General features: G+C 41.4%; 1 protein-coding gene across 1 annotated transcript in view; it reads left to right on the top strand.

Moving 5' to 3' along the window:
• Positions 1 to 13,838, top strand: part of LCK (LCK proto-oncogene, Src family tyrosine kinase) — a 48,914-nt gene that overhangs the window by 17,465 nt on the left and 17,611 nt on the right. Inside the window, exons 4-8 of the mRNA XM_034413326.3 lie at positions 1,219 to 1,309; positions 2,090 to 2,188; positions 7,390 to 7,493; positions 11,742 to 11,891; positions 12,391 to 12,543. Of these exons, the coding sequence (XP_034269217.1) occupies positions 1,219 to 1,309; positions 2,090 to 2,188; positions 7,390 to 7,493; positions 11,742 to 11,891; positions 12,391 to 12,543 (597 nt within the window). The remainder of the gene's footprint in view (positions 1 to 1,218; positions 1,310 to 2,089; positions 2,189 to 7,389; positions 7,494 to 11,741; positions 11,892 to 12,390; positions 12,544 to 13,838) is intronic.

Here is a 13,838-nt window from a genome sequence, read left to right as displayed (position 1 = left end):
CAATGTACCGCTATCTTTCCCATATAAATATTTAAAATACTCCTTTCAGGTTTCCCTCTCTTCAATTAACTCCAGGTGATTTCACCACTTACAGTTTTTTAAATTGTTTCACTGTATTGCAGGCTTCTGACCTAGCTCTCTTCACCCACTGAAAACAACATTTTGTGTAGAAGATGACCAGGCTGAGTCCCAGGGAGGGGGTCAAACATGTCATAAGACACGAGTCCCTGCTTGTCCGCAAGAGATTCAAGTCCAGCGCCCCTTGAATCCCTCTCTTATCTCCTGTTCATTTCCCTTAACTGCCAGGTGGTCAGATTCTTGTAGAGAGCTTAAGGTTGCAATAAATCTTTATAATCATATGAATCTACCTGAATTGCCTGAAAATTTTATATATATGTATGTATGTGTATGTAAATATATATGTGTGTGTGTAAATATATATATATATATATATAAATACTTATACATACATACATATATATGTGTGTGTATGTGTATGTATGTATGTGTATATATATGTATGTGTATATGTGTGTGTGTGTATAAAGGTAAAGGTAAAAGTTCCCCTTGCACATATGTGCTAGTCGTTCCTGACTCTAGGGGGCGATGCTCATCTCCGTTTCAAAGCCGAAGAGCCAGCACTGTCCAAAGACGTCTCCGTGGTCATGTGGCTGGCATGACTAAACGCCAAAGTCGCACGGAATGCTGTTACCTTCCCACCAAAGGTGGTCCCTATTTTTATTTTTCTACTTGCATTTTTTACATGCTTTTGAACTGCTAGGTTGGCAGAAGCTGGGACAAGTAATGGGAACCCACCCCATTATGCGGCACTAGGGATTTGAACCGCTGAACTGCCGAACTTTCGATTGACAAGCTCAGCATCTTAGCCACTGAGCCACTGCATCCCTTATACACACACACACACACACACACACAAACACACACACACACACATATATACATATACACACAGAGACACATACATACATGTGTGTGTGTGTGTGTGTGTGTGTGTGTATTTCTTGACTCATTTGTTCCAGCAGCCATTCTCTTCAATATACCTCCTTTTATTCTCAGCCTCTTTTATGTCTGCATTCTCACCATATCCTTCCCCATGGTCTTCACACATGCCCATAGTCTTCTGCAATGTAACTCATTTCCTTCTATTCCTAGCAGCCTTTACTCAGAAACCTGTTTTGTGTTTATGCCCTTTTTTAGATAAACTGGTGGTTGCCCTCTATGATTATGAATCAACTCATGAAGGAGATCTGCTACTTCGGACAGGAGAACAGCTGAGGATAGTAGAAGAGTAAGCTGGTTCCCACTGTGGGGCACAATGTGATTCATCAGCAAAAGGAATTAACTGTCTGAAAAGAGCTAAGTTGCATTGAAGGCTTGCATTCCACTAGGAAGTGCAGCTTCTAATCACGTTATTATCAGTAATATTGGCCAATGAGGATTTAGACATACATTTATACTGTGAAAGGTTTCTAAGTGGGCTCTGAGAGCTCAAGATTAATTCAGCTCAACTGATATAAAACTGCAAAGCCTTGTAAGTATGTATGTGTACACACACATGCAAACACATACAAACATGAACCAAAACGATGTGAGAATTCCATGTTTTTGTCATGGTTGAATTCAGTCCCTGAGTATGGATTTTCTACCAAGGCACACAAATTCATTTACTGCCTCTAACCGTTCGTATATGCATAAGTTGTGAAGTGTATTAAAAAAAGCACGATTGGCAGGCTGCAATAGCCATCTTGATCTATTGGACCCCCTGCTCTCCCCAGTGGATTCTCTGGTGTTGGAGTACATCCCACCCAAGTTCACTGCCCTGAGTGGAGGGATGGTAGTGAGGTTCCTTTTGATAAAACACAAAAATTCATTATGCAAAAATTATACTGTGATAATGGGAAGGACTACTGCCTGGTGTCCAGCTGACATGGCTAAAGGAACACAAGCTGGAAGAAGGAGGAATAAGGGTTGTCCAAACCTCCATTGGGTTCATTCTCTGCCTTTGTCTCTTGGGTAGGGATGGGGTTGAAGAATAAGGAGATGGACAGACAACTCTTCTCTCTTTTAGGACAGGGGAATGGTGGAAAGCTCAGTCTCTCACCACAGGACAAGTGGGCTACATACCATGCAACTTTGTCGCCAAGTTGAACACACTGGAGCAAGAGCCGTGAGTAGGAAGAATTGTTCTTCTCCATGCCCGTTAGCCACAAACAGGTTGTATTTTTAAGGGTATCAAAACAGGTAGTCCTTGAGTTACAACCATTCATTTAGTGACTGTTCAAAGTTACGATGGTGCTGAAAAATGTGACAGCTGGTCCTTGAACTGTAGTCATGTGATCATCCTTTGCGACCTTCGTAGCCAGCTTTTGACAAGCAAGGTCAATAGGGAGCCAGTGCAAGCTGCACTGGCTCCTTATTGGTCTCCGGTCACAACTCAAGGTGTTGGTTATTACCTACATGGCTCAGAGCCAGGTTATCTTCAAGACCGCCTTCTGCCGCATAGCTCCCAGTGACCGGTAAGATCCCACAGAGTTGGTCTCCTCCGGGTCCCATCAACTAAACAATGCCGTCTGGTGGGCCCGTGGGGGAGGGCCTTCTCTGTGGCTGCCCCAGCTCTCTGGAACCAGTTACCTCCTGAGGTCCGGACCATCCCCACCCTATTGGCCTTCCGAAAAGCGGTGAAGACCTGGCTTTTCCGGCAGGCCTGGGGCCGTTGATCTCACTCTTGTGATCTGGTGAGATCCGGCCAGGAATGGCGTGAATGAGTTTTTAATGTTCTTAATGTTTTTAATTTTTAAATGTTTTTTATAATGATTTTTTAAAATGTATTGTGAGCTGCCCTGAGTCTTCGGAGAGGGGCGGCATATAAATTGAATTAATTAAATTAAATTAAATTAAAGGTCATGATTCCATGGCACCTTACTTAACAACCATGGCAAAACAGGTTATGAAATCAGATGTGATCACCTGATGCTTCATTTAACTATCACCACTTAACAACAAATCTTTTGCTTCTAATTATGATTGTAAATCAAGGACTGAATGTAATGATAAGGGCTTAAACTTCAGGCCAAATCCTGCTTATTCAAGTTCAGGCTATTGGTAAATGAATGTATTGATAAATCTGTCTAACTGTTGGTTGCATTAAGAAAGTTTCATTTTTATTGTTTTAACAGAATGCAAATGTTACTTTTGCAGGTAAACTACTAAAGAAATGCATGTGTTTTTGTATGTTTTATATATTTTTCTGTGGAATGAAAATTAGTGTTTTTATTGTACTTTTTTAAAAAAATGTAGCCACTCACACAAATACAGTTAGTCCTTGACTTACAACAGCACTGAAAAAAGTGACTTATGACCATTTTTCACACTTATGACTGTTGTAACATCCCCATGATCCTGTGATTTACATCCAGATGCTTGACAATTGACTCATATTTTTGACAGTTGCAGTGTCACAGGCTCATGTAATCAATCACCTTTTTGCAACCTCCTGACAAGCAAAGTCAATGGGGAAACCAGATTCACTTAACAATAATGTCACTAATTTAACAATTGCAGTGATTCACTTAACAAATTTCTCACTTACCAATATAAATTTTGAGCTCAATTGTGGTCATAAGTTGAGGACTTTCTGTATATTCAATTGCTAAAGCTGAGTCCTTCTCTGTCAGCTCAGCTCCTCTTCTCCAACCATAAGTATAAACCCAATAAAAGGAGTTAGATGTCCACATTCCTAATGTGTGGTCCAACAATCTCAATCTCAGCAACTATGGACTTCAGCTCCTAGAAATGGGAATTCTAGAACCAACTATAAGAGGTGGTCTTACAGCTTTAGAAGGCACCAGGTTAGAGAAGACTGAGCCAGGGAGACCAAGGAAGAAGATAATGCTATCACAGACTATTTCATTGATCCTACAAATTTCTATTGTGAAACAAAACAAATGAATAGCAAATCTGAGTAGAACTCACAAAAGGTGCAGAAATTTGCATATATCACAAGAACATGTGAACAAATGGATCCAGGAAACTAGAAACCGGTCAGCCTGATATCAATATCTGGGAAGTTTCTGGAAAAGATAATCAAGCAACGAATCACCAAACACCTAGAGGCAAACGAAGTCATAACCAAAAGCCATCATGGGTTTGTCAAAAACAGATCATGCCAGACTAATCTTATTGCATTCTTTGACAAAGTGACAAAATTACTGGACCAGAGAAATGCTGTGGATATAATTTACTTGGACTTTAGTAAGGCATTTGATAAAGTAGACCACGGGTGTCAAACTTGATCATGTCAAGGGCTGCATCATGACGTATTGCAACGTTTTTTGCCTTTACGGAGCCAGGGTGGGCGTGGCATGCAAGTGATGTATCCGGCCTGCGGGCCGTCAGTTTGACAAGCCTGAAGTAAACCGTAACCTACTACTTGATAAGATAGAAAAAGGTGGATTAGACAGCATCACCACCACATGGATTCATAACAGGCTGACCAACTGCACTTAACATGTAGTCCTCAATGGAACTGCATCTACATGGAGGGAAGTATGCAGTGGGGTACCCCAAGACTCTGTCTTAGGCCCAGTACACTTCAATATCTTAATCAATGATTTAGATGAGGATATAGATGGGAAACTTATCAAATTTGCAGACAACACCAAGCTGGCAGGAATAGCCAACACTCCAGAAGATAGGCTTAAGATACAGGAGGATCTTGACAGACTTGAACAATGGGCCCTATCTAACAAAATAAAATTCAATGGTGAAAAAGTAAGGTTCTACATTTAGGCAAGAAAAACCAAATGCACAGGAATAGTATAGGCAGTGCCTGGTTCAATAGCAGTAATTATGAGAGGGATCTTGGAGTTCTGGTGGACAATCACTTAAACATGAGCCAGCAGTGTGCTACAAGCTGCCAAAAACCACAGTGCGATCCTAGGTTGCATTAACAGAGGGATCGTATCAAGATCACATAAAATGTTAATACCACTTTATAATGCCTTGGTAAGACAATACTTGGAATGCTGCATTCAGTTTTGGTCGCCACAATGTAAAAAAGATGTGGAGACTCCAGAAAGAGTGCAGAGAAGAGCAACAAAAATGATTAGGGGACTGGAGGCTAAAACATATGAGGAACGGTTGCAGGAACTGGGCATGTCTAGTTTAATGAAAAGAAAGACCTGGGGTGACATGATAGCAATGTTCCAATATCTCAGGGCTTGCCACAAAGAAGAGGGAGTCAACCCATTATCCAAAGCACCTGAAGGCAGAACAAGAAGCAGTGGGTGGAAACTAATCAAGGAGAGAAGCAACCTAAAACTAAGGAGAAATTTCCTGACAGAACAATTAATCGGTGGAATAGCTTGCCTCCAGAAATTGTGAATGCTCCAACACAGGACATTTTAAAGAAAAGATTGAACAACCATTTGTCTGAAATGGTATAGGGCTTCCTGTCTGAGTCGGGGGCGGGGGGAGGTTGGACTAGAATACCTCCAATATCCCTTCCACCTCTGTTATTCTCTTATTCTGTTATGTTTAGCCTCACACCAAATTCATCAACCATTTACTTTCTCAGCCCTTCAAGGTAGGCCAGGTCAAGAAACAGACCCCATAACACACTTTTGCTATGGGGTATGATAAAAGTATCTTGAAAGACTGACCAAGATTCTCTTACATCCAAGAGAGTCAAGACAGGATTAACTTGAGTTTCTTCTTCATGCCCAGCTCTGTTTGAGGTTAAGCTGACATTTTTCTTCTTCAAGATCATCCTCATACTTTTCTACCCCACGGAAGTAGATGGCTCCTTTTTTTTACCAAAAGACATCCATCTGCTTGAATCATTTTGGCTGATGAGATTTGAGGGTGTGCTGTGGACACCACAAGGGACGTAGTCACAGGGATTTTGGACATTGTGGTACCACACTGGTGGCTTGACTGCAAGATGTTCCTCAGAAGCTATACTTGGAGAGTATTTAAAGGTTACACAAAAAACACAACATCCATCTTGATCCATCAGGATCGTGGTCTAGTCCTCACTGACAAGTACAATTCCTTGGGGTGCTTACTTTCTGTGCTCTAAAGGTGAGGAAGATTTTTCTCAGGGTAAAATGGTCCCAACCTAATTCTTGTGTTTTATCTTTCACCACTTAATTGAGTCCTTCCACCTTGTTGTTGCTTGTCCTTTTCATCTCCTTTCTTCCATCTTTCCCAACAGTCTGGACTTTCTTTCTTTTTTCCCCCCCAAAGGTTTATTGGATTTTTATTTTTAAACATATATCAACATCAATACATGAACAGTGTGGCCTCTGAGTACGGTTCATATTAATACAAATAACAACAGTCAATTTTTACATTAATCAAATTTATATAATCCTAATATTAATGTACTTGATTATTTTAAAGTAGTTATTCAATATTTCAGTGTTCCATTCTAATGTCAATGATCTTGAACATACATAGTAATACCATCTTTCAAACTCCCAACTTTCCATCTAATTATTACTTATTTTCAATTTATATAGAAATTATAACTTAATATTCCCCCTAATTCTTATTTCTACCTCTATTCTGGCTTCTAGTCAGGTCACTCTTACTAATCCTAATGTTAAAACACATATTTATGTTAATACATAGTTCGTCACATAAAGGTGTAAACCCTAATCCAACAGTCTGGACTTCAAAGGGAGCTGGGTATTCACCTAATATGTCAAAACATAATAATTAAAACTAATCCTTTGTGCCTCAACCAAGGAGTCTCCCCTTCAACATCAACATTTTAAGGTGTTGGTGCTTTCTTTCTTCAAAGTCCAATGTTCACTTTCACAGAGGGTCACAAGGAGCACTTTTGCTTGCACAATTCTGATCTTTGTAGTATAGACACATAGCTCTTTAATTCAACAGTAGGAAAAGAGGGACAAAATGTAGGGGTTGAAAAGATCTTTACTTGGCAAATGGTAAATGTTTTTGTTCTTAAGGCAGATGGGCTAATTTGGAAATGGTTTTGCAAGGAACAAAATATTTTGCCCTTTATATTTTTGGATTGTGTGACACTACAGTTCTCTTTTCTCTACTTTGTTCTTGTGGATAAATATAAATATATGGATCTTTTTTTTTTTTAAAAAAAGTATATTTTATAGGCTATAGTGGAAATATTTACTGTATGCAATTCTGGGAGTATTCATTTTGCAGAGCGGCCAAAAAAAAGGTTTCAAATTAAAATGTAAATGTGGCCTTTTCTTCTGTAATGAGAAATATCCTCACCTTGTTTCATTTTAAGTCAGAATAGCTGCGGTTGCTTACGTAAAACTATAGAATGCACAATGGGCTGTGGATAGAACTCTGTAATCAACAATGTGTTGTTTTTTGCAGTTGGTTTTTCAAAGCCCTGAGCAGGAAGGATGCTGAGCGCTGCCTTCTCGCTGCTGGTAATACACATGGTGCTTTCCTCATTCGAGAGAGTGAATCCACCAAAGGTAATTTGAACAGGCTCTGATCATCATTTCCTCTGTATTAGGAAAATGACAAAAATATTGGAGAGGGAAACTTAAAAACAGCTTTGGAAAAGTATAATTGGGTGCCTTACACGATAGCAGTCTTCCAATATTTGAGGGGCTGTCACAGAGAAGAGGGCAGGACAAGAACTAGTAACTAGTGGAAGCTTATCAAAGTGGAATGGGGCAACTCGCCACAACTAACTTGCTACAGCCAACTTGCCCTGGTACCCTCACTTTGTCCAATTTGCCCAGTCAACTCACCACAGGACAACTCACCACGGACAATTCACCATGGCCAACTTGCCATGGGACAACTTGCTGCAGGATAATTCAACAATTCAATTTAATTACCGTATTTTTCGGAGTATAAGACGCACCTTTTCTCCCACAAAAAGAGGGTGAAAATCTGGGTGCATCTTATACTCTGTATGTATAAGACGCACCTGGAATGTAGCCCTGCCCAGCTTCTCAAATGGAGGTTTCAGAGGCTGAAAAAAGCATCAGAAACAAAGCTTCAGAAAAGAAGTCCCCAAACAGAGCTTCAGAGGCTTTTTTTCTGAAGCTCTGTTTTGGAGGCTTTCAGAGGCATGAAAAAAAGTTTTTTCTGAAATGGAAAAAAGACACAGAGCTCACAACCAAGGAAACTGCTGCTAAAATTCATTTCTGGGAACAGCTGATTGGGGGTATTCTGGGAGGCCGATTCACCTGCCAATCAGCTTTTTTCTTATTTTCCTTCCCAAAAACTAAGGTGTGTCTTATACTCTGAAAAATACGGTATTTAAAATAATTAAAAATTATTTTAATTTTTGTCATTCACATTTCATTTTCTCCCTCCTTTGGCATCCTTTCTTTAATGATTCTATTCCACTATTTCTTCGATATTAGTATAATTCTTGTCCCACGATGAGTTGTTCTGCAGTGAGTTGGCCACGGTGAGTTGGCTGTGGCGAGCTGGCCGCAGCAAGTTGACTGTGCCGAGTTGTGGTAGACCCTACCAAAGGGAGATCCAACCTAGAATTGAGAAGAAATTTCCTTCTCAATGAGAAAAATTAATCAGTGGAACGGCTTGCCTCCAGATTTCATGGGTGCTCCATTGCTGGAGGTTTTTAAGAAGAGGTTGGACAGCCATTTGTCTGAAATGGTACAGGGCCTTCTGCTTGGGCAGGGGATTGGACTAGGAGACTTCTAAGGCTCCTTCCATCTCTCTTATTCTGTATATCCCACCAGCCCCTCTGCCAACAAACATGGGATTCCCTACACCAGAACAATCCCCCACTTTTCTCAAGAAAGTCTTTAATTCCAACACAAAAGAATATTTGCACCTATGGAGCCCCTGATGCTGTCTGAGCTTGGTTGTTAGCTTGCAGAGACATTTAATTACCCAACTAGGTTAGATGTTCAGTGTGAGGAAGAGTGGAATTTGTTTCCTTATCCTTCATGTGTTGGTAGGTGAGTGTGGTTTTCTCATTGCTAGTTCCTTGATTGGAGTATCATTTTATGCTAGAAAGCATTAAAGCTTCTCGTTAATTCCTTTATTAGCATTTTATTGGCATATTGATCATTTATGGAAAAAATTTATTTGCCTTTTAATGACTTATCCTGTATCCCAGCCACTCCCTCTGTGTTCTGCTGGGAGTGGGGGCAAGGTTGAGAACCACTTCCTTATCAGCTTCAAGGGCTTCCAGTCATGCTTACTGCTGCACAATTAGTCTGCTTTCTTGTCACCCTGTTGGCAGCCTTCCATGGGGGGGGGGGAAGAAAAAGGAGGGAGGAGAGATACTTTTGATTGACAACATGGGTGACTTCTTCTTGGAAGCAGCCAGAATCAAGACTGGCTCTATTGTTGAGCAAAGGGAAGCTGCTGGCAAGAAGAACCATGAGAGGGTTATTTAGTTTTGTTGGAAATATCAGCACCCTACTTTTCTTGCCACAAGAAAGCAACTCAACTGACAAAAAGAAGTGTGGGCTAGCCAGCTGCTGCCTCCAGGTGCATTGGAGAAGATGGTGCCCCTTTGCGGTTGCAAATGGAAGATTCGGTGGCTGCTTTAGTTTACTTTCTGATATGGAAGCTGGCATAAAATTTATGGCATACAAATAAATAAAGAAACAAATATGGGAAAGAGAGTAACCTTGAGAGCCAGTTTAGTCTAGTGCAGTGTTTCTCAAACATGGACACTTGAAGATGGGTGGACTTCAACTCCCAGAATTCCCCAGCCAGCATGCGCTGGGGTGGATAATTTTGGGAGTTGAAATCCACCCATCTTCAAGCTACCATGATTGAGAAACACGGCATTAACGTCGATATCACTTTATCCACAGGCCTCCCCCTGCCTCTGTCTGATGGCTGGCAAATCCAGACTGAGAATTTTGTTCAGTGAAATTGCAGCCTCTTGTTTGCTCTTGCACAATCTGACCTAACTCCATACTCTCTGTAACATAATTATCAATAATTGTATGTTGTTAAGCTGTGAGCTTTGTCCCTAAATGCTTTTCCCCATCCAGTTTCAGTAGCAACTTTTCAAACTGACCTATTTCATCAAAAGACAGCTTTTGTGAGCAAAAATGAGAAAAATTATTACAGCCTGCCCCTCTGAATGTTAGCTTGTATAGATTGATGTAGCTCTCTTCCTACAGTACACACTAGATTGAACCCCTCCTCATTCCCAAGTCCTTTCTTAACTGTCCCCCAAATCTCATATCCTGGCGGCTGCTTTGCAGATATCAGTAAAGTTTTCCAGGGGTGAAATGCTTCCGGTTCGGATCAGATCGCCCGATCTGGTAGTGATGGAGGCGGGTGGTTCGGAGAACCGGTAACAAAAATCCCTGCGCCCCACCCCCACCCATGCCCACTGAGCTGCACCACCTCTTCAGCCGAAAAATGCTTTTAAAAGTAAAAAAAAAAAGCCTCTGATGATCGCGCGGCTCAGCTGGGATCATCAAAGGCTTTTAAAAGCATTTTTTCTTCAACCTCTTCGGCGAAGAGGTTGTAAAAAAATGCTTTCAAAGGGCTCTGACGATCCCAGCTGAGTTGCCTGATTGTCAGAGGCTTTTAAAAGAAAAAATGCCTCTGCCGATCAGGCAACTCAGTTGGGATCATCAGAGCCTTTTGAAAGCATTTTTTTACAACCTCTTTGCCGAATTTTTTAAAAATGGTTTTAAAATTAAAAAAAAAATTGGCCACGCCCACCCAGTCATATTACCCCCACCCCCACCCCCAAGCCATGCCCACAGAACTGGTAGTAACAAATTTTAGATTTCACCACTGAAGTTTTCCATTCTTTTACTGGGAAGCTGGAGCTGGTGCTATTAAAAACTCTGTCACCAGCTTCTCTCTATCGAAGACTTGAACATGTTGGGATGAAAAGATGCAATAGTAGAGATATCAAATGCTGAGCCTCAAACTAGCAGAACTATGGGTAGTCGTCAATTTACAACCATTTGTTTAGAGACTTTCAAAGTTACAACAGCACTGAAAAAGTGATTTATAATTGGTCCTCACACTTATGACCATTGTAGCATTCCCACCAACATGTGATCAACATTTGGGTGCTTGGCAACCTGCATGTATTTACCATAGTTGCAGCATCCTAGGATTATGGGATGGGCAGCTTCTGACACGTAAAGTCAATGGGGGAAGACAGATTTGCTTAACAACTGCACAACTCACTTAAAAACTGCAGTGATTTGCTTAACAGCCATGGCAAAAAAAAAGTCATAACATTGGGGGCAACTCACTTAACAACCATCTTGCTTAGCAATGGAAATTCTGGTTGTAACTGTGGTTGTAAATCAATGACTCCTTATAAATGTATGCCTTGGGCAACTGCTCAAAAAAAGTCAAGAAGGCAGCCACAACAAAAAGAGGAAAGACTTGCCCCATTTAATCCCATAAAAGGAATGGGGGCTTTAATTGCTTCAGTGTGGCTGCCATTTGACTTTTTTGACCGCTTCCCTGTGTACACCAACTTATTTCATCAAAAGGCAGAAGCTCTTGTGAGCAAAAATGAAAAAAAAAAAAGTTAAAATGTGTCTCTCTGAACGTTAGCTTCTATAGATTGACGTAGCTCTCTTCTTACAATGCACATCTAGCTTGGATCCCTCTTCACTCCCAAGTCCTTTCTTAACTGTCCCAGCCAAGCAAGGAAGCATTTTGGAGCAAGGAAAACGATGCCTGCCTCTCTCTCTGAGAAAGGGACAGAAAAGTAACCCTGTTCTGTTTCTCCCCAGGTTCCTTCTCCCTCTCTGTGCGAGATTTTGACCAGAATCGAGGAGAAGTTGTGAAGCATTATAAGATACGAAATATGGACAACGGCGGGTTCTACATCTCTCCTCGTATCACCTTTGACAGCTTGCACAGCCTGGTAGAACATTATACCAGTAAGGCTAAAGACCCTGCTGGAGAGCCTCTTTTGGGTGGGACTGGGCTGTCTGCTTTTCTCCTACAGAAAGACTTTGGATCTCCCAATGCCGGAGATACTAATGTAGGGGCTGTCGAGTACCACATGCTTTCTGTGGTTTTAGCACCTAATGCACTAATGTAGTTGCTGTCCTGGAATTTGTACCATCCAGGGCAGTGTTTCTCAACCTCAGCAACTTTAAGAAGTGTGGACTTCAGCTCCCAGCTCCCAGCTCCCAGCTGAAGTCCACACTTCTTGAAGTTGTCAAGGTTGAGAAAGGCTATTCTAGAAGATGCTTTTTATTTGTAAAAATGGCTACACGTATAAGAAGTTGCCCTTTCTGAGGAGATTCTGGACGGCCTTCTTCCATGCCTCTCCTTGTGAAGCTTCAATGCCAGCTGCAGACGTGGTCCAGTGCCATCCCTTTGGCCTTCCTCTGATCTACTTACTCTTCTCCTTTGCCTCATCCCTTTTCATAGGTAACGCTGATGGGCTCTGCACCCGCCTTACCAAGTCCTGCCAAACTCAGAAGCCACAGAAGCCCTGGTGGCAAGATGAGTGGGAAGTGCCCAGGGAGAGCCTGAAGCTGGTGGAGAAACTGGGAGCAGGGCAGTTTGGTGAAGTTTGGATGGGTAAGTGGGGTGTGGATTCATGCATACTCTGTTCAGCCATGACCTTCAGCAACTCAATAAGCTATACTTTTATTAGAAAAGGCTTTCGTTGTTGTTGTTGTTATCCCCTCTTTATTCTTTGTATATCCTTCTATGTAATCCTTCTTCCTCCTAATTTCCCCGTAACAACAACCCTGTAAAGTGGTTTGGATTGAGAGAGAGTCACTGGTGCAAAGTCACTCAGCCGGTTTTCATACCTAAAACATTGTCTTCTGTTGATTGGCCCAAAGTCTCCCAGCCAGGGGTGAAATGCTCTCGGTTCGGACCGGATCAGGTGATCCGGTAGCGATTGTGGCAGGTGGTTCAGAGAACCAGTAGCAATGGCGGTGCGAGGCTCCGCCCACCCACCCAGGTGTCATTACTTCCTGCTTTTAAAAGGTTAAAAAAAAGGCTCTGACGATCGCACGCCACAGCTGTGATCGTCAGAGCCTTTTTTTAATCTTTTAAAAGCATTTTTTTACAACCTATTCTCCTGAATAGGTTGTAAAAAATGCTTTAAAAAAGTAAAAAAAAAAAAAGTTGGCCATGCCCACCCAGTCATATTACACCCCCCCCCCACCCGAGCCACACCCACAGAACCGGTAGTAACAAATTTTACATTTCACCACTGCTCCCAGCTGTCATTGTCTTAATTGCCTGCTATTTAAAAATTACTGAAGTAATTTTACATAATTTAAATAATTTGTTTGATGAAGTAGGATTTTCAGTTTAGACCAACTGTGCTGCTGAACTTTTAATTTAGTTTCTATTAAATTTTTTGTGGCAGGATGTGACTGCTGAAAAAACAACAGCTGTGTTGGTATCACAATGTCAACCAGATTAGTTGCAAACTTGGAGGCTACATTTGCAGAAAATGCTATGCTTGGTTAGATTCAATGTCAGTTAGCTTCTTTATGGCTTGTGTGAATCCAGCTCCTTTGATTATTGGACGTTACAAGACATTGTGCAGATTCAGGAAGTGAGTTAATTTCATATCCAAGTGAAGTATGTTGTATGAACGTAACATTTGGGTTCAAAGAGGCATGAAGGGCTCAAGGCTTGTGTCATCTGAATAGAGGCATCCTCGTGTTTGTATGCTGAAAAAGTTAAGATGGCAGTCACAATCACACAACTGAAGTCCTACTCTGTTTTTACATGGACTACGTGATACATGAAGAAAAATGCATGGCTTCAGTTGTGTGGTCCTGGCCATCATCATGACCTACGTGACCCCCTTCCCCCACAAATAGGCCTGCTGTTAGATCAAAATGGTGGAG

This window comes from Pantherophis guttatus, chromosome 10 (assembly GCF_059756535.1).
Source record: "Pantherophis guttatus breed Tessera chromosome 10, ASM5975653v1, whole genome shotgun sequence".
Taxonomy (NCBI): Eukaryota; Metazoa; Chordata; class Lepidosauria; order Squamata; family Colubridae; genus Pantherophis; species Pantherophis guttatus.
The sequence above is the reverse complement of the archived record's forward strand: the minus strand, read 5'-3'. Positions and strand labels throughout refer to the sequence as shown.